The sequence below is a fragment of the Lepidochelys kempii genome, chromosome 13 (assembly GCF_965140285.1).
Source record: "Lepidochelys kempii isolate rLepKem1 chromosome 13, rLepKem1.hap1, whole genome shotgun sequence".
In the NCBI taxonomy this organism is placed as follows: domain Eukaryota; kingdom Metazoa; phylum Chordata; order Testudines; family Cheloniidae; genus Lepidochelys; species Lepidochelys kempii.
This window is the reverse complement of record NC_136392.1, coordinates 42,191,730-42,211,762: the sequence shown is the minus strand read 5'-3', so window position 1 is coordinate 42,211,762 and position 20,033 is coordinate 42,191,730. Positions and strand designations below refer to the sequence as shown.

Below are 20,033 nucleotides of genomic sequence, written 5' to 3'. Positions count from 1 at the left end.
CTAGGGCCTGTGTCTTCCTCCTGGGATCCATGGCAAGCGCTGCCGGGACCCCACACCCCAAACCCATCCTGCACCCCAACTTCCTACCCCAAACTCCTCATCCCCAACTCCACCCCAGATCCCAGACACCCAGCCAGAGCCCTCACTCCCCCACACACACTCCAACCCCCTGTCCAAGCCTGGAGACCCCTCCTGCACCCCAAACCCCGCATCTCTGGTCCCAGCTGAGTGTCCACACCCCCAGACAGAGTCCTCATCCCCTGTCAAGGTTCATCCCCCATTCTGAACTCTAGGGTACAGATGTGAGGACCTGCATGAAAGACCCCCTAAGCTTATTCTACCAGCTTAGGTTAAAAACTTCCCCAAGTTACAAACTTTGCCTTGTCCTTGAACCGTATGCTGCCACCACCAAGCGTGTTAATAAAGAACAGGGAAAGAGCCCACTTGGAGATGTCTTCCTCCAAAATATCCCCCCCAAGCCCTACATCCCCTTTCCTGGGGAAGGCTTGATAATAATATCCTCACCAATTGGTACAGGTGAACACAGACCCAAACCCTTGGATCTTAAGAACAATGAAAAATCAGGTTCTTAAAAGAAGAATTTTATTTAAAGAAAAGGTAAAAGAATCACCTCTGTAAAATCAGGATGGTAAATACCTTACAGGGTAATCAGATTCAAAACATAGAGAATCCCTCTAGGCAAAATCTTAAGTTACAAAAAGACAAAAAAACAGGAAGATACATTCCCTCCAGCACAGCTTATTTTACAAGCCATTAAACAAAAGAAAATCTAATGCATTTTCTAGCTAGATTACTTACTAACTTTACAGGAGTTGTAAGGCTGCATTCCTGATCTGTTCCCGGCAAAAGCATCACACAGACAGACAGACCCTTTGCTCTCCCACCCTCCAGATTTGAAAGTATCTTGTCCCCTCATTGGTCATTTTGGTCAGGTGCCAGCGAGGTTATCCTAGCTTCTTAACCCTTTACAGGTGAAAGGGTTTTGCCTCTGGCCAGGAGGGATTTTATAGCACTGTATACAGAAAGGTGGTTACCCTTCCCTTTATATTTATGACACCCCCCAACTCCCTGCCCCAGCCCAGAGCCCTCTCCAGCACCCCAAACCCCTCATTCCCAGTCCCACCCCATAGTCCGCACCCCCAGCCAGAGGGCTCACCGCTTCCTGCACCCCAACACTGTGCCCCAGCCCGGTGAAAGTGAATGAAGGTGAGGGAGAGTGAGTGACAGAGGGAAGGGGGATGGAGCGAGCAGGGGTGGGGCCTCATAGAAGATGTGGGGCAGGGGAGGGGCCTTGAGGAAGGGGTGGAGTAGTGGGCAAGGACAAGCGGTGTTTAGTTTTGTGCGATTAGAAAGTTGGCAACCCTGCGTCCAGTGCCCATGGCTTGGAAGTCAATGGAGTTTTCCCATTGTCCATCAGAATGTACTTTGTTTTTTAAAATCAATGTGCACAATTTGTGCACTGATCTTCCATTCCAGGTTTTCTTATCTCAGGCACATAGTCTGGATTTGTGTCTTGTTGGAAATTGGTTCCCTCGACCAATGCAAAGAAACAACAGAGAAAATTCAGGATGAACCCCAGCAGTTCAAAGGGGGCGCTGAAGTGCAGGGAGTGGTGGAGGCAATTCTGTAGGGGGTGCTCTTCCCCCCGAGTCAGGGCTTTTTCTAGTACCGGGATGCTGGGCTCACTTGCACTGTTCTGCAGGGAGATGTTATCTACCCCAGGTTCCTTTCATTTTATTTCTTTTATTATTTTTTCATTTCAAGGCACAAGGTTAAATCCCATGGCCTAGGAGTTAGTGATTGTGACAGGTTGTCCCCCGCTCCAGAGTGCCACCTGATGGGGTACCACTGAGCCTGCCAGTTCCACCAGCCTGGGCTCCGTTACACTGTCTTGCTGAGCCAGGCCCTCAAACCTCCTCCAGCACACACACAGGTAGGGACACATCCAGCTGCAGAAAGACACAGACACTGAAATCAGCTCTGCGTGGGAATATTCAGCTAGGGAATTGCCAGCACCCAAGTTCACACCCCCTCTGGTATGTAAACGCAAAATGGTTTTGTCTTGTGCTGCACAGGGAACTGTACAGCATAAGCTCATGAAATCCACTCCCTCCCTCAATGTGGAGGAAGATATGCACACTCCCCCCACCCACCCACCCTGGTGTTATGAATTCCACAAACTGGTTTTAGAGAAAGCACAAATACGTTTATTAACTACAGAAGATATATTTTAAGTGATTAAATGGGATAGCAAACAGGTCAAAGCAGATTACCTACTAAATAAACAAACCGCAAACTGAGTTAACACACTAGATTGGTAGGATATGATTTAGCAAATTCTCACCCTGAGAGACAAGCAGGCTGGCAGATTTTTAAGGCATAAGCTGCCTAGGCTTTGCAGCTTGGGTTTCCCACGTTTTCATACATAGGCTAGAAATCCCTTAGCCTGGGACCATCACTTCCCCCTATTCTGTCTTTGTTCTTCAGGTGTTTCCAGGTGACTTGTTGTAGGGAGAGTGAGATACCATCATGATGCCATTTCCCCCCTTTTATAGCTTCTTCCCACTTGCTGGAAAGCTCTTTTGCTGTGACCTGGGTCAAACAGTTCCCATTGGGCAGTGCTGTCTCTGAGAGGTTTCTATTGTACGCAGTTCCTGGGATAATCCTTGTGCTTGTGCATTTCCTCCCTGAGCCATTAACTTTATTTGGCCTTTTTACTGTTGTACCTGAAAGTCTTCTTGTTTCAGTTTCAGTAGCACAAACATAGGCAAACTTCATAACTTCACATACAAAGAAAGCACATACAATTCAATGAGATATTAATGTCTAGCAGATCAAGACTTTTAGAATGATAACTTACAAAGCATATTTCATGCAAAACATGTCCTAATTACATGACAGTGGTGAATATTGGGGTGTCAGGGTATCACAGTGGTAAGTCAGAAAAATACATTATTATTTCTGTCGTATGGAAGGCCTGGAGGCTCACATGCAAGGGGTGCTGCAAAGACACACTGCGAGAGACAGCCCCTGCCCCAAAGGGATTACCAGAGAAATGGTTGGGAGAAGGGAATAATTTTTAGCAGTGTCTCAGGTGAGGAACTGAGCCCCAAAGAGATTATGTCATCCTCCTAATTTCCTGCCTAGCTCTCATGAAATCTGGCATTAATGTATTCACTTCCTGCCTCACCCAAACCCTGGGTAACTTTATTGACTTCATCCGTCATGAGAACACTAGCGTAACTCAGCTGCCCTACTTCAATCTGAGCAGAATTCCTTTGGCCTTTTCCCTAACACTAACCCTAGGCTAACACCAGTGTGTTTCTCCCTTGTCCTGGGAAAACTCCATTGATGTTCATCCGAACCCCAACCCTGGAATAGCTCCTTTGACCTCCTCCCCAGTCTGGATCAGGATCTCTGGTTAAGGGGGTGCAAGGAAACAATGTGCATTTTAATGCAGTTAAAGGTACGCACCTATATCTAGGAATGAAGAATCAGGGCTATGCTTATAGGACTGGGTCCTCTCTTCTGGGGAGCCGTGACTCTGAAAATGATTTGCGGGTCATGGTGGAGAATCAGCTGAACGTGAGCTCACAGTGCAACGTTGGGGCCAGAAGAGCTAATGAGATCCTGGGATGCATAAAGGAGGAATCTCGAGTACGGGCAGAGAGGTGATTTTAGCTCCCTGTTTGGCACTGGTGTGACCACTGATGCAATATTGTGTTCCGTTCTGCTGTTCACAATTCCAGACGGGTGCTGATAAATTGGAGAGGGTTCAGAAAAGAACCATGAGAATAACTGAAGGAGTAGAAAACCTGCCTGATAATGATAGACTTAAAGAGTTTGAGCTCTGTAGAGCTGTGTAATAAGGCCAAGATTTTGTAAGTCCTCTACAAAATTTGGATCTCCAATTCTTATTAATTTGAATATAGGCTGAGTGTGCCTGTCCCTCAGGCAGCTGGGAAAAGATCAGCCTTACAGCATGTCAAAGACAGCTCAGTATATTAGGAGCATTTCTATGACTGGTAGAGATCCACATAGATAGATGGGGCTGTGTGGGGATGGGGAGAGACAGAGACGTTCACAAGAGCCACAGAGCTGCCATGGAGATGTATTTGTCGATGTATTTCCAAGCAGATGCACATGCTACTTCTGCAGCTGCTGCATATCAACGTGCAGGCGTTTGACCCACTCTCAGTTTTCTCAGAGCTGCTTTCACCTCCTTGTTCCTCAGCGTGTAGATGGCTGGGTTCAGCATGGGCGTGACCACGTTGCCGAAGATCTGCACAGGGGTCACCAGCACTTTGCTCAGCTGGGGCTGTGTGTAGACCAGGGCGCAGGGCCCGAAGAACAGCGTCACCACCGCCAGATGCGAGGCGCAAGTGGAGGCTGCTTTGCGCCGCCCTTCGGCCGAGTTTATCTTCAGGACGGAATAGACGATCCTGACGTAGGACGCGAGGATGAGGAGGAAGCAGGTCGTGGGCACCATGCCAGTGTTGGTGAAGGTCACGGTCTCGATGATGTATGTGTCTGCACAGGCCAGCTTGACCACCGGGAAGATGTCGCAGAAGAAATAGTCCACCACATTGGACCCGCAGTAGGGCAGCGTGAAGGTCAGGCTGGTGAGGATGGTGGCGTGGAAGGAGCTGGTGATCCAGGTGCCGGCGGCCAGGAGGGCGCACACCCTCCGGTTCATGATGAGCAGGTAGCGCAGGGGGTGGCAGATGGCCACGTACCGGTCGTAGGCCATGACGGTGTAGAGCAGGCACTCGGTGCTGCCCAGGAAGTGGTAGAAGAAGACCTGGGACATGCACCCGCCCAGAGAGATGGTTCTATTCTTGGCCCAGAGGTTGGCCAGGAATTTAGGGGTGCTGATGGAGGAAAAACCGATGTCCAGCACGGAGAGGTTGCAGAGGAAGAAATACATGGGGGTGTGCAGATGGGGGTCAGCGAGGATGGCTAATAAGATAAGCAGGTTGCCCAGCAGAGTGCAGAGATAGAAGGCTAAGAAGGTGATGAAGAGGATGGTCTGGAGGCCATCGGTGTTGGGGATCCCTAAGAGGATGAAATGAGTCACCACAGTATGGTTGACCCGCCCCACGGAGGACTCATTCCTGGGGTAGGGGAGAGAAATAATGCCAGTGAGTTACTTAAACCAAAAGACCTGTCATCCTATAGCTGCAATGCTCACCCTTCCTTCCACAGCCTCCATGACTCACAGTCATTCGGAGTGGTGTATATTTCTATCATTGTAATGCCACTTGGGGTCAGGGTCTCACTGTGCTGGTGCTGAACATGGAAAGAGCAAATGTCTGGCTTGAAGATCCTACAGTACAGAGATGAACAGACAAAGGGGACATTCTATTCTATTCTAACCAATTTATTTTACTCTCATAAAAAAACAACCTTCCACACAACTTTCCACACAAACTTCCTCATGGCTGGACTTTACTAAAACTAGACAAGCCATTTACAACACACACTTTGCTTCTCTTGATGACATCTTCATCATCTGGACCCATGGAAAAGAAGCCCTTGAGGAATTCCACCATGATTTCAACAATTTCCATCCCACCATCCCACCACCATCCCACCACCTCAGCCTGGTCCAGTCCACACAAGAGATCCACTTCCTGGACACTACAGTGCTAATAAACGATGGTCACATAAACACCACCCTACACCGGAAACCTACTGACCGCTATTCCTACCTACATGCCTCCAGCTTTCACCCTGACCACACCACACGATCCATCATCTACAGGCAAGCTCTGCGATACAACCGCATTTGCTCCAACCCCTCAGACAGAGACAAACACCTACAAGATCTCTATCAAGCATTCTTACAACTACAATACCCACCTGCGGAAGTGAAGAAACAGATTGATAGAGCCAGAAGAGTTCCCAGAAGTCCCCTACTACAGGACAGGCCTAACAAAGAAAAGAACAGAACGCCACTAGCCGTCACCTTCAGCCCCCAAACTAAAACCCCTCCAACGCATTATTAAGGATCTACAACGTGTCCTGAAGGATGACCCAACACTCTCACAAATCCTGGGAGACAGGCCAGTCCTTGCCTACAGACAGCCCCCCAACCTAAAGCAAATACTCACCAGCAACCACATACCACACAACAGGACCACTAACCCAGGAACCTATCCTTGCAACAAAGCCCGTTGCCAACTGTGCCCACATATCTATTCAGGGGACACCATCACAGGGCCTAATAACATCAGCCACACTATCAGAGGCTCGTTCACCTGCACATCCACCAATGTGATCTATGCCATCATGTGCCAGCAATGCCCCTCTGCCATGTACATTGGTCAAACTGGACAGTCTCTACGTAAAAGAATAAATGGACACAAATCAGATGTCAAGAATTATAACATTCATAAACCAGTCGGAGAACACTTCAATCTCTCTGGTCACGCAATTACAGACATGAAAGTTGCTATATTACAACAAAAAAACTTCAAATCCAGACTCCAGCGAGAAACTGTTGAATTGGAATTCATTTGCAAATTTGATACAATTAACTTAGGCTTGAATAGAGACTGGGAGTGGCTAAGTCATTATGCAAGATAACCTATATCCCCTTGTTTTTTCCTCCCCCCCCCTCAAGACATTCTTGTTAAACCCTGGATTTGTGCTGGAAATGGCCCACCTTGATTATCATACACAATGTAAGGAGAGTGGTCACTTTAGATAAGCTATTACTAGCAGGAGAGTGGGGTGGGAGGAGGTATTTTTTTCATGCTTTCTGTGTATATAAAAAGATCTTCTACACTTTCCACAGTATGCATCCGATGAAGTGAGTTGTAGCTCACGAAAGCTTATGCTCAAATAAATTGGTTAGTCTCTAAGGTTCCACAAGTACTCCTTTTCTTTTTGCGAATACAGACTAACACGGCTGTCACTCTGAAACCTATTCTATTCTAGTTTCTACTCTTCTCTCCTGTCCTTTTCCAGTTTCCTGAATTCTATTCTATGTAGGCCCTTTCTCCACCCTTCTCACCATGGTACCTTAGAGCCTTCCGTTTGTGGCTAACATTTCCCATATGTGGTTTGTTCTCTCTCTCTCTCTGTCTCTCCTGCTCTCTGCAGAGTTACTATCCTCTGTGCAGTGCAATGCTTTGTTTTGGTAGGGTTTTGTTGATATAAAGGCACGGGCTGCTACGTGTTTGTGTTAAGGAAGAGGACAAGGATGGAACATACAAACCAATGAATGTGGTGAAGAATTCCCCAGCTTTGTTAATTATGTGTATTGTTTGGGGCTTTATTGGGGTTAGAGAGAGAAGGAAAAAGAGAGAATGAGAAGCAGAATAGCCACAGCCATAAGTGCTGGAACTCGGGGTGCTGGGGGTTTAGCAGCACCCCCTGGTTGAACGTGGTTTCCCTCATACTCAGGGTTCACAGTTTGGTTCAGTGGCTCTCAGCATCTCCGCTACACAAATTTTTCCAGCACCCCTGGCCACAGCCTATCTCTGCTTGGCCACGATCAGCAGGCTCGGCTCTGTGGATAACATGCCAGAGGGATTTTTAAGGTGAGATTTAAAGGACAATAACAGAGACCCTGTTTGGGTTTTGCTAGGGAGTTTTCCCTGTGCAGGAGAGGCAGAGCTGAAGGGGAAACGCTGGCAGGTTGGGGATATAACACATGGAGAGAGGGAGATAAAGGATAGATACACCACAGACAGACAGACAGGCAGGCAGGTACTGCACAGAGAAGGATGGATACAGGGCTGGATCGATTTCTCTCTAAAGAAAATATTTGGCTGACGTCATCTCCCTCTGTGCGAGACAGAGACTGACAGATTCAGAGACAGAGGGAACTTTACCAAAGTAGGAGTCTTACACTGGCTGCATTGGGAAAGGCCGATCCAGCTGCCTGGAATTCTTCCTTTCTGTCCCCGGCCGTGACTCCTGTGTAGCACCATCCAGCTTTCTTATCCCAAACGGCCCATCGCCCAGGAGAGGTGCACAGCCTGGGCCCTTGGTATCCAACCCGGAGACCTAATCTGCTCTGAAGCTAGCCAGGGCTGCCCGCAGCGTATCACCCCACACTGCCGCCAAGCCCCACAGCTTCCTCACAGCTTCCAGCCTCCTTATGGCTCTCCGTGGTCGTTAAATACCCTTTGGGCCCTTCGGGACCAGGGTCCTGAATCCCCACCAGGCTCCTAGACTGAGACCGCAGCAGAGTTGCCTATTAATGGAGATTTTGCATCATTTGAGAGAACGCTCATAGACCCCCGGGACCAAGCCCTCCGCCGGCATCAGTAAGTGTAGCGCCATGGAACTGAAAGGGCCAGATCTCCAGTTCCACCACGGTCTGGATTCTGCTCTCTCTCCCCCTGACCTGACTCCTGGGGAACTCCACTGGATTTCCTGGGGCTGTCTCCCCTCTCAGCCACACACCCTGGTGTAAATCAGGAGTAACGCCATTGGATTGAAAGGAGCTGTGTAGATTTCTACCAGCTGAGAATCTGACCCAGACATTGTGAGGGAGGGAGGGGACATTCATGCTCATCTAGGCTCTCCTGCGGTGTGACACAAGGCAGAGAATTCCCCCCAGAGGTGTGAAATAGGAGTAACCTGGGCCACAGGTTCAGCTGAAGGACTCTGAATCCAGCAGAGCTTTGTCCTTGGTTTGTATCCCCTGCTGTTCCCCTGCCCTTTCTCTGTGTCTCTGTGCACAGGGATGTATCCATGCACTGGTGTGGTTATGTGAGGGTGAAATTCACTGCTGTGCAGACAGATGACAGCAAACGTCCTGTGCACCATGTCTCATCACTTTTTGCAGTATACTAGAGACTCTGACAAGAGCATTGAGTTATTTTTGGCAGTATAATACGCCCCTCCCCGGTCAACTCCAACAATATCATGGTACTCCTGGGGGAATTCTGCACTAGTCGGAACAGAGCCACATAGGAACAGGGGAGTGGCTGGCGGGGGCACAGAGACACATGGGGACAGGGAGGGGGTACAGGGACAAATAGGGACAGGAGGGGGGGTGCAAGGCCACATGGGGATAGGGGAGTGGGTGTCTGGATAGGGGTGGTAGGGCACATGTGGAAAGGGGTAGATGTACCTGACTGAACAGGAGAGGCTCGGGGTTAATGAGGGTCTGCATGGGGGAAGCTCCCTAAGAATCCCTTCCCACCCCACAAAATAACCTGTTTCATACTTTCCCCACCCATACATAACAACCCACCAAGTTCATACCCAGGCTCCTTCCCAGCAATTTACTTCCCTCTCCCTCCGGTCCTCTATTACCCCTGACTCCCCCAAGCCTTTGCACTGTTTCTGAGGGGTGAGAGAAATATGGTTCTGTATTGTAGTTTAAATGAATTATTACTCAGAGTTCTGAATTAATATGCCTAGTAAAGAATCTATTTGTCAAAAAACATTTCCTGAATCTTCTTTTCTGTCTCTGTTGTTAAAGACATACTTGCTGACAGGTATTATGAAATAAATGACCACAAATAATTGAAATTGGTATCAAGTATCAGAGGGGTAGCTGTGTTAGTCTGTATCCACAAAAACAACGAGGAGTCCGGTGGTACCTTAAAGACTAACAGATTTATTTGGGCATAAACTTTCATGGGAAAAAAGCCCAGTTCTTCAGATGCTTATGCCCAAATAAATCTGTTAGTCTTTAAGGTGCCACCTTGTTGTTTTTTTGAAATTGGTGTGATTGTGTTGTATTATTTTAACACAAGATGCAGAATTTGATGCAGAATTTTGAAATATTGTGTGCAGAATTTTTAATTTTTTGGTGCAGAATTCCCCCAGGAGTAAGGCTTGGACTTAAAGCAAGGATTCAGCACCTTTGTTATGTACAAAGGAATTGGAGAGGGTTCAGAGATGAGCAATAAAAATTACTTGAGGGCTGGAAAAAATTTGCCTTACAAAGAGAGGTTTAAGAAGGTCCATCTATTTAGCTTATCAGAAAGAAGATCAAGAGGTGACTTCGTGACAGGGTGTGAGAACCTTCATGAGAAGAAAAGACAAGGCATGAATCATCTCTTTAATCCAGCAGAGAAAGGCACAAGAACTAAAGACTGGAAGCTGAAGTCCGGCGAGCTCAAATTAGAAACAAAGCTATGCGTTTTTTAACAGGAAAGGTGATTAATTATTAACACTAGCAACCAAGGGAGGTGATGGAGTCTCTATCTTTTGAAGTCTTCAGATCAAGGTGGGATGCCTTTCTGGAAGATATGCTTTAGTCAAACACAAGTTATTGGTCTCACTATAGGAGTAACCGTATGAAATTCCCTGGCCTGTCTAACTAAATGATCTAATGGTCCTGGCCTTAAACTCCAGGAACCTATGAAAAAAACCCACAGCATAGTCAAATATTATAGCTCTTACTCTCTGGGCACAGAATGACTTTTCTAACAATTTACAAATAAATCGGTTAATTTGTTTATGAATTAAAAAGGGTCCTTTTAATAATTAACACGTAGTATTGGATCATTTCTTTGAGCTGAAGGATCTTAATAATAAATAAATAATAATAACAGATTGACAGAGCCAGAAGAGTTCCCAGAAGTCACCTACTACAGGACAGGCCCAACAAAGAAAATAACAGAACGCCACTAGCCATCACCTTCAGCCCCCAACTAAAACCTCTCCAACTCATCATCAAGGATCTACAACCTATCCTGAAGGACAACCCATCACTCTCACAGATCTCGGGAGACAGGCCAGTCCTTGCTTACAGACAGCCCTCAAACATGAAGCAAATACTCACCAGCAACCACACACCACACAACAGAACCACTAACCCAGGAACCTATTCTTGCAACAAAGCCCGTTGCCAACTGTGTCCACATATCTTTTCAGGGGACACCATCATAGGGCCTAATCACATCAGCCACACTATCAGAGGCTCGTTCACCTGCACATCCACCAATGTGATATATGCCATCATGTGCCAGCAATGCCCCTCTGCCATGTACATTGGTCAAACTGGACAGTCTCTACGTAAAAGAATAAATGAACACAAATCAGACGTCAAGAATTATAACATTCAAAAACCAGTCGGAGAACACTTCAATCTCTTTGGTCACTTGATTACAGACCTAAAAGTGGCAATTCTTCAACAAAAAAACTTCAAAACCAGACTCCAGAGAGAGACTGCTGAATTGGAATTAATTTGCAAACTGGATACAATTAATGTAGGCTTGAATAAAGACTGGGAGTGGATGGGTCATTACACAAAGTAAAACTATTTCCCCATGTTTATTCCCCCCCCCTCTGTTCCTCAAGCATTCTTGTCAACTGCTGGAAATGGCCCACCTTGATTATCACTACAAAAGGTTCCCCCCTTCCCTCTCTCCTGCTGGTAATAGCTCACCTTAAGTGATCACTCTGGTTACAGTGTGTATGGTAACACCCACTGTTTCATATTCTCTATGTATATAAATCTCCCCACTATATTTTCCACTGAATGCATCCGATGAAGTGAGCTGTAGCTCACAAAAGCTTATGCTCAAATAAATTGGTTAGTCTCTAAGGTGCCACAAGTCCTCCTGTTCTTTTTGCGAATAGACTAACATGGCTGCTACTCTGAAACCTTAATAATAAAATAGCTCAGAGGTGTCAAACTTCCCTTATGGTTAAAATTCACTGAAATCTTGTGTATTGGCTACAGCTGAAGACTTTAATTGGGATTAATGGTCATTCCCCCCCCCCATTATTTTTCGTAAGTGAAAATTTCTCCTTCAGAACAGTCTGATGAACAACATGCTACTACAGAGAGTTCCACGTAGAACTGGCACTGCCCTCTTCCAAAATGGCTGACAGCTGTCACGGAGTGTGGGGACTCCGGGCCCTGCACCCCTCTTCCTGGGATTCACCGTGACTCTCAGCCAGCCAGTAAAACGGAAGGTTTATTGGACAATAAGAACACAGTCTAAAACAGAGCTTGTGGGTATAACCAGGACCCCTCAGTCAAGTCCTTCTGGGGAGCAGGGAGCTTAGACCCCAGCCCTGGGGTTCCCTGCGTTGGACCACCCAGCCCCAAACTGAAACCAAAACCCCCCTCCCCCAGTCTCACTCTTCCACGCCCCGGCTCCTCCTCCAGCCTTTGTCCAGTTTCCCGGGCAAAGGTGTCACCTGGGTCCAACCCCCTCCCAGCTCCGGTGATAGGCTCAGGTCCCCTCACTCCAGTGGAGTCACCCCCTGCTCTCCCGTGCCCCGGGCAGACAGTCCCAGCAGAACTAGATGCCATTCCCCAGTCAGTCTGCCCCACTCCCTGCTGCGTCACAACATCTCCTGCTGTTCTCAGTGAGACTAGGGAAATAACTCACTCAGTTTGGTGGCCATCTATCTCCCATTGTTCTCACTGGGACTGAAGCCACAGGCTGCCCATAAAAGCCTTAAAATGGTGGTTGCTGGCTTCATTCTTGCTGGAAAAAAGGAGAGGGAGTGGCCATTTTGAAAGAGGGTAGCTCATCTGAGGGAAGCTGTGGTTTTACTCCCCTTGAGGACTAAGGAGGTGGGAGGCCATTTTGAAAGATGGAAGTTCTTTGTGAGTTTCTCTAAAGGAGAAGATTTTATGTGCTGGCAGATAAACCTCCAGTTATGAAAAATAACAACCAAAATTACCCCCCCCACACACACACAAGCAACTGAGAGGGCAGGAAGAGGAAACTTAGACTGTGTGGAAACAGGGGAAAGAGAAAAAAGAAATATTGTGTGTGTAGGTGTAACACCGACACACCCCAGTCGTCAGCAGGTGGGATCGAACCTGGGGACTTTGAAGCTTAGTGAATGAGCCTCTACCACATGAGTGGGAGTGACCCATGTAGTGGAAGACACAATGAAGATGACTGGATGTGGAAGCTGTGGTATGTACATGATCCTGGAGGGGGTACCTGGAAAGAGTTTTGTCTGCATGAAGTGCCGTCTGATAGAGCTGATGGAAGAAAAGATCCTAGGATTGGAGATGCAGGTGGAAAGTCTGACTGAGTTTAGAAGGGGGTTCGAGCAGATTATGGAGCAAAGACATGAGGCAGCTGAAGGGAAAAGCTCAGACTTGCAGATGGAAAGAGGACTGAAGAATTCTGAGGGGAGACTGCTGGGTGAAGAAAATGGACAGTGGAAGCATGTGACTAAGAGAACCGGACAGAGGAAAAGACGGGCTAGTGAAGAAGAAATAGAGCTTAAGAACAGGTTTGCAGAGTTGGAAAATGAAGAAGGGGTTCAGCAGGTGGTCACTGAAGGTGGAAGGGCAAGGAAGAAGAGAAGAGCTGCTAGTCCTATAGGAAAAGGGGAAGAGCCAATGGAGACTACACCAAATATGAGCGCCAGGAGGATACAGGATGGGTTGAAGAGGATTACAAGGGAGAATAGGAATGGAAAGAACCTGCAGCCAGAGGGAACAGGGTTAGACCGGAGAATCACACCGTCACCAGGAAAAGGCAGGTCTACGTGATCGGGGACTCCTTACTGAGAAGAATAGACAGGCCTGTAACCAGAGCTGATCCAGAGAATAGAAGGGTGTGCTGTCTTCCAGGTGCTAAGATATGAGATGTGGACCTGAGGTTGAAAAGGATCCTAAAGGGAGCAGGAAAGAATCCACTGATTGTCCTTCATGTAGGAACAAATGATACCAGTAGATTCTTACTGGAATGTATCAAGGGAGACTATGCCACGCTGGGGAAGACACTTAAGGAAATTGAGGCTCAGGTGATCTTCAGTGGGATTCTGCCTGTTCCTAGAGAAGGGCAACAAAGGCGTGACAAGATTATGACTATCAACAGATGGCTCAGGCAGTGGTGCTAGAAGGAGGGCTTTGGGATCTATGGCCACTGGGAGGCATTCATGGACAGAGGACAGTTCTCTCGGGATGGACTTCATCTGAGTAGGGAAGGAAATAGACTTCTAGGATGGAGGCTGGCACAACTGATTCAGAGAGCTTTAAACTAGGAATTGGGGGAGATGGTTGGGAGATGTCCAGGTAATCTCCACGCTGGATTTTAGCATTGAGACGGAAGAAAACAAAGTAAGAAAGGATACAGCCGTGGGTAGGAGAATGGATTTAAGGAGGAAGGGCAGCGTGGGTACCAGTCTAATAGGTCAGAGTGGCTGTAGAATGTCTGTGCCTAATCGGGTACAGAATGTGAGCGAGGCCAAACAGCAAAAATGAAGATGTTTGTACACCAATGCGAGGAGCCTGGGTAACAAAATGGAGGAACTAGAGCTACTGGTGCAGGAAGTGAAAGCAGATATTCTAGGGAGAACAGGAACAGGGTGGAATAGTCGTCACGACTGGACTACGGGTATTGAGGGTCTGTGCTGTTTAGGAAAGACCAAAATAAAGGCAAAGGTGGTGCAGTAGCATTGTCCATCAAGGATGAGGTAGAATGTAAAGAAATAAGAAGCGATGGAATGGATCAGACAGAGTCCGTCTGGGCAAAAATCACACTGGGGAAGAAAACTACGAGAGCCTCCCCTGGGATAGTGCTTGGGGTGGGCTAGAGACCGCCGGGATCCGATCTGGATATGGATCGAGCCCTCTTCAATGTTTTTAATGAAGTAAATACTAATGGAAATTGCGTGATCCTGGGAGCCTTTAACTTCCCAGATACAGACTGGAGGACAAGTGCTAGTAATAATAATAGGGCTCAGATTTTCCTAGATGTGATAGCTGATGGATTCCTCCATCAAGTAGTTGCTGAACCGACAAGAGGGGATGCCATTTTAGATTGGGTTTTGGTCAGTAGTGAGGACCTCATAGAAGAAATGGTTGTAGGGGACAACCTTGGTTCAAGTGATCATGAGCTAATTCAGTTCAAACTGAATGGAAGGATAAACAAAAATAAATCTGCGACTAGGGTTTTTTATTTCAAAAGGGCTGACTTTCAAAAATTAAGGAAATTAGTTAGGGAAGTGGATTGGACTGAAGAACTTATGGATCTAAAGGCAGAGGAGGCCTGGGATTACTTCAAGTCAAAGCTGCAGAAGCTATCGGAAGCCTGCATCCCAAGAAAGGGGAAAAAATTCATAGGCAGGAGTGGTAGACCAAGCTGGATGAGCAAGCATCTCAGAGAGGTGATTAAGAAAAAGCAGAAAGCCTACAGGGAGTGGAAGATGGGAGGGATCAGCAAGGAAAGCTACCTTATTGAGGCCAGAACATGTAGGGATAAACTGAGAAAGGCTAAAAGTCAAGTAGAGTTGGACCTTGCAAAGGGAATTAAAACCAATAGTAAAAGGTTCTATAGCCATATAAATAAGAAGAAAACAAAGAAAGAAGAAGTGGGACTGCTAAACACTGAGGATGGAGTGGTGGTTTAGAATAATCTAGGCATGGCCCAATATCTAAACAAATACTTTGCCTCAGTCTTTAATAAGGCTAATGAGGATCTTAGGGATAATGGTAGCATGACAAATGGGAATGAGGATATGGAGGTAGATATTACCATATCTGAGATAGAAGCAAAACTCGAACAGCTTAATGGGACTAAATCGGTGACCCCAGATAATCTTCATCCAAGAATATTAAAGGAATTGGCACATGAAATTGCAAGCCCATTAGCAAGAATTTTTAATGAATCTGTAAACTCAGGGATTGTACCGTACGATTGGAGAATTGCTAACATAGTTCCTGTTTTTAAGAAAGGAAAAAAAAGTGAGCCGGGTAACTACAGCCCTGTTAGTTTGACATCTGTAGTATGCAAGGTCTTGGAAAAAATTTTGAAGGAGAAAGTAGTTAAGGACATTGAGGTCAATGGTAAATGGGACAAAATACAACATGGTTTTACAAAAGGTAGAGCATGCCAAACCAACCTGATCTCCTTCTTTGAGAAAGTAACAGATTTTTTAGACAAAGGAAATGCAGTGGATCTAATTTACCTCAATTTCAGTACAGCATTTGATACGGTGCCACATGGGGAATTATTAGTTAAGTTGGAAAAGATGGGGATCAATATGAAAATTGAAAGGTGGATAAGGAATTGGTTAAAGGGGAGACTACAACGGGTCCTACTGAAAGGTGAACTGTCAGGCTGGAGGGAGGTTACCAATGGAGTTCCTCAGGGATTGATTTTGGGACCAATCTTATTTAATCTTTTTATTACTGAACTTGGCACAAAAAGTGGGAGTGTGCTAATAAAGTTTGCGGATGATACAAAGCTGGGAGGTATTGCCAATTTAGAGAGGAACCGGGATATCATACAGGAGGATCTGGATGACCTTGTAAACTGGAGTAATAGTAATAGGATGAAATTTAATAGTGAAAAGTGTAAGGTCATACATTTAGGGATTAATAACAAGAATTTTAGTTATAAGCTGGGGATGCATCAGTTAGAAGTAACGGAGGAGGAGAAGGACCTTGGAGTATTGGTTGATCACAGGATGACTATAAGCTGCCAATGTGATATGTCCGTGAAAAAAGCTAATGCGGTCTTGGAATGCATCAGGCGAGGTATTTCCAGTAGAGATCAGGAGGTGTTAATACTGTTATACAAGGCACTGGTGAGACCTCATCTGGAATACTACGTGCAGTTCTGGTCTCCCATGTTTAAGAAGGATGAGTTCAAACTTGAACAGGTACAGAGAAGGGCTACTAGGATGATCCGAGGAATGGAAAACCTATCTTATGAAAGGAGACTCAAAGAGCTTGGCTTGTTTAGCCTAACCAAAAGAAAGTTGAGGGGAGATATGATTGCTCTCTATAAATATATCAGAGGGATAAATACCGGAGAGGGAGAGGAATTATTTAAGCTCAGTACCAACGTGGACACAAGAACAAATGGATATAAACTGGCCATCAGGAAATTTAGACTTGAAATTAGACGAAGGTTTCTAACCATCAGAGAAGTGAAGTTCTGGAATAGCCTTCCAAGGGAAGCAGTGGGGGCAAAAGACCTATCTGGCTTCAAGACTAAAAATTGATAAGTTTATGGAGGAGATGGTATGATGGGATAACATGATTTTGGCAATTAACTGATCTTTAAATATTCATGGTAAATAGGCCCAATGGCCTGTGATGGGATGTTAGATGGGGTGGGATCTTAGTTACTACAGAGAATTCTTTCCTGGGTATCTGGCTGGTGAGTCTTGCCCACATGCTCAGGGTTCAGCTGATCGCCGTATTTGGGGCCAGGAAGCAATTTTCCTCCAGGGCAGATTGGAAGAGGTCCTGGGGGTTTTTCGCCTTCCTCTGTAGCATGGGGCATGGGTCACTTGCTGGAGGATTCTCTGCACCTTGAAGTCTTTAAACCATGATTTGAGGACTTCAGTAGCTCAGACATAGGTGAGAGGTTTATTGCAGGAGTGGGTGGGTGAGATTCTGTGGCCTGCATTGTGCAGGAGGTCAGACTAGATGATCATAATGGTCCCTTCTGACCTTAATATCTATGAGTCTATCTATGAGTCTATGAGCTAAAAGCCACATGGCTCTTGGTTAAGGCTGCAGCAGACTCATTCATCTCTAAATGGTCTCGGTGCCATTACATGGGACAAAGCACCACAACCAGGAGGCGTGTGGGTTACATAGTCAGAGAAAGGACAAATGCAAGAAGGAGTGGAACTGGTTTGTGTATGGAGAGGAATGTGGGGTGCAGGAGGGAAGGAACTGGTGTGTGTGTGTGCGTGAACGTGGAGTGGAGGAGGGAGGGGAAACTGATGTGTGCGCACAGGGGAATGTGGGGTGCAGGAGGGAAGGGGAACAGGTGTGTATTTGTGTAGGGAAATATGGGGTGTCATAGGGTGGAAGAGTTTGGTGCTGGGGATGTGTGTAGGCGGGTCTCTGCAATACTGAACCCCTCCTCCTTACAGCACAGCACACTGTAGCAGTGCACTGGGGCATTGGGTTCCGCACTGACTGCTAGCGGACAGCTTCCTGCATTGATCCCCGCCCCATGTCCCTGCAGAACAGCACCCCCTAGCATCATATTGGAGAATTGCAGTCAGTGCTGATTCAGAGAGGAGAGCCCTCCCCCACGACTGTGTCACCATGCTGGTTCCTGCAACACAGCATCCTCTAATGCCACCTTGGGTTCAGAACGGACATGGAGGGGAGAAAATCCCCTGCTGACCCCCTCATCCCACTTCCTGACACACAGCGCCCCCTAGTGCCATGCTGGAACACTAGCGTCAGCACTGACTGTGAGGGGAGAGCGCCCCCTACTGAGACCAAACTGCCCGCTCTGAAGTTCCACACTGGGCCATTCTTTTAAGATCCTAAGTCAATGCTCTGTCTCCTTCATTTTTGCCCCAAACACCATTTCTAATAATGATCATTGGGGTTTGCCAATGGGGGACCTCATTATTCACGTAAAAATACAGCAAATGTCAACAGTTTAATATTAGAGCAGCCATGAGTGGTGCTGCGGAGAGAGAAATACACAAGGGGGAAGAGGGGAGAATGCAGAGACGAGGGCAGCAGGGACGCCAGGTTATAAGAAGCTGCAGAGAGAAAGGACACGGCAGAGCTGAAGGAGAAATTAAACAGAGGGGAGAAATGATGCACAGAAACAGAGAAACTGCCAGAGAAGATCAGCACTGGGACCCACCCAGCTTAGTGGCATCACATTGGACACAAAGGCACCTCCTGTGTGGAATGTTTGATTGGGGGGTAAAGGGAGATCTCAGAGCCTAGAAGAGAGCAAGTGGGAGTGGCTTAAAGACCTAGCCATGGCATCCCAACTGGAACACACGCCAGGTAACGGTATTCAGAGGGGCAGCTGTAGGACTAGTCTGTCACCTGTTTCAGGCTCTCTCTGCTGCTCTTCCTCACTATGGGGCCAGGTCCCTAGTTGGTGAAAATTCCCATTTCCAATGGCAAGTGAGTCCTTCATGCCACCCAACAGCCACTCGCTCCTTGATGGTGGCCTGAACTGACAGTTCCAGTATTGACTTTCCAGAGTGGAAGTTTCTTCCCCCTGCACGAGAGTGAGTCTTATCCCAAATGCCCCTGAAAAGATCACCCATTGCTTCTCTGCTCATTAATCATTAACACCCCGCATTCACTCACAGGGACACAGAGTGAATGGAGTGTGGGAACAGATCCCAGCTCACCCATTTCATCCTGGTGGGGATCCCATACCCCCCAGAGCTGCAGGTGCCCTTGTTCCTCTTCTTCTTCCTCATCTACCTATTGACACTATGCGGGAACCTGCTCATCCTGCTGGCGGTGGCCCGGGAGTGTCGGCTGCACAAGCCCATGTACTGGTTCCTCTGCCACTTGTCCTTCCTGGACATGACGGTCTCCTCGGTGGTGGTGCCCAAGGTGGTGGCTGGCTTCCTGCCGGGCGGCGGGGCCATCTCCTTCCATGGCTGCATGGCCCAGCTCTTCTTCTTCCACTTCCTTGGCTGCACCGAGTGCTTCCTCTACACGGTCATGCCCTACAACCGCTTCCTGGCCATCTGCAAGCCACTGCGCTACAGCGTCATTATGAACCGTGGAGCCTGCCTGTGCCTGGCAGCGGGGACCTGGCTAGGGGTCTCCCTGAACTCCACAATGCAGACCGTGCTCACCTTCCGGCTGCCATACGGCTGGGACACCCAGGTAGGCTACCTCTTCTGTGATATTCCGGCTGTGTTGAAGCTGGTCTGTGGGGACACGGCACTCAATAAGCTGGTGACATCTATGGACATCGGCTTCCTGGCTGTCACCTGCTTCCTGCTGATCCTGATGTCTTACGTCTACATTATCTTGGCCATCCTGAGGATCTGCTCCGCTGAGGGCAAGCATCGGGCCTTCTCCACCTGCATGGCTCATATCACGGTGGTGGTGACCTACTACGTGCCCCTGGTCTTCATCTACCTGAGACCAGGTTCCCAGCACCCACTGCATGGTGTGCTGGCTGTATTCTACACCACAGTAACCCTGCTCCTCAACCCCCTCATCTACACACTGGGGAACAAGGAGATGAAAGCTGCTCTATTGAGACTGTGAGGCAGGAAAGTGTCAGGGCTTGAGCCATAATTATCCTGCCTTCAGCAGGAGCTGCCTGAGAACTGGACAGGAGAGAGGGTCCTGGAGACAGAAGTCAGGA

The 20,033-nt window shown here is 47.4% G+C and overlaps 2 protein-coding genes across 3 annotated transcripts; one reads left to right on the top strand and one right to left on the bottom strand.

Moving 5' to 3' along the window:
• Window positions 1-4,189: 4,189 nt before the first annotated feature.
• On the bottom strand, window positions 4,190-5,271 carry LOC140896825 (olfactory receptor 10D3). The gene is made up of 2 exons (XM_073308830.2): window positions 5,213-5,271; window positions 4,190-5,135 (listed from the first exon to the last, which is right to left on the bottom strand). Exons 1-2 carry the CDS (start codon window positions 5,269-5,271, stop codon window positions 4,190-4,192), a joined length of 1,005 nt encoding a protein of 334 aa, XP_073164931.2.
• A 4,353-nt stretch (window positions 5,272-9,624) lies between these two features.
• Window positions 9,625-19,933, top strand: LOC140897094 (olfactory receptor 10G6). Of its 2 annotated transcripts, XM_073309398.1 has the most exons (2): window positions 9,625-9,657; window positions 19,049-19,933. In XM_073309398.1, exons 1-2 carry the CDS (start codon window positions 9,625-9,627, stop codon window positions 19,931-19,933), a joined length of 918 nt encoding a protein of 305 aa, XP_073165499.1. The 2 variants fall into 2 exon arrangements, with proteins under 2 accessions (XP_073165499.1, XP_073165500.1); XM_073309399.1 differs by lacking the exon at window positions 9,625-9,657 and having other exon boundaries at window positions 19,025-19,933.
• The last annotated feature ends 100 nt before the right edge of the window (window positions 19,934-20,033 follow it).

Excerpts from the sequence above, each read along its gene's own strand:
- LOC140896825 (XM_073308830.2), bottom strand. The coding sequence starts at position 5,271 with ATGATAGAAATATACACCACTCCGAATGACTGTGAGTCATGGAGGCTG. Across the intron at positions 5,136-5,212 it reads TGGAGGCTGTGGAAGGAAGG|GAATGAGTCCTCCGTGGGGC; the intron begins GTGAGCATTGCA and ends CCCCTACCCCAG.
- LOC140897094 (XM_073309398.1), top strand. The coding sequence starts at position 9,625 with ATGGGAAAAAAGCCCAGTTCTTCAGATGCTTAT. Across the intron at positions 9,658-19,048 it reads CCAGTTCTTCAGATGCTTAT|CTCACCCATTTCATCCTGGT; the intron begins GCCCAAATAAAT and ends AACAGATCCCAG.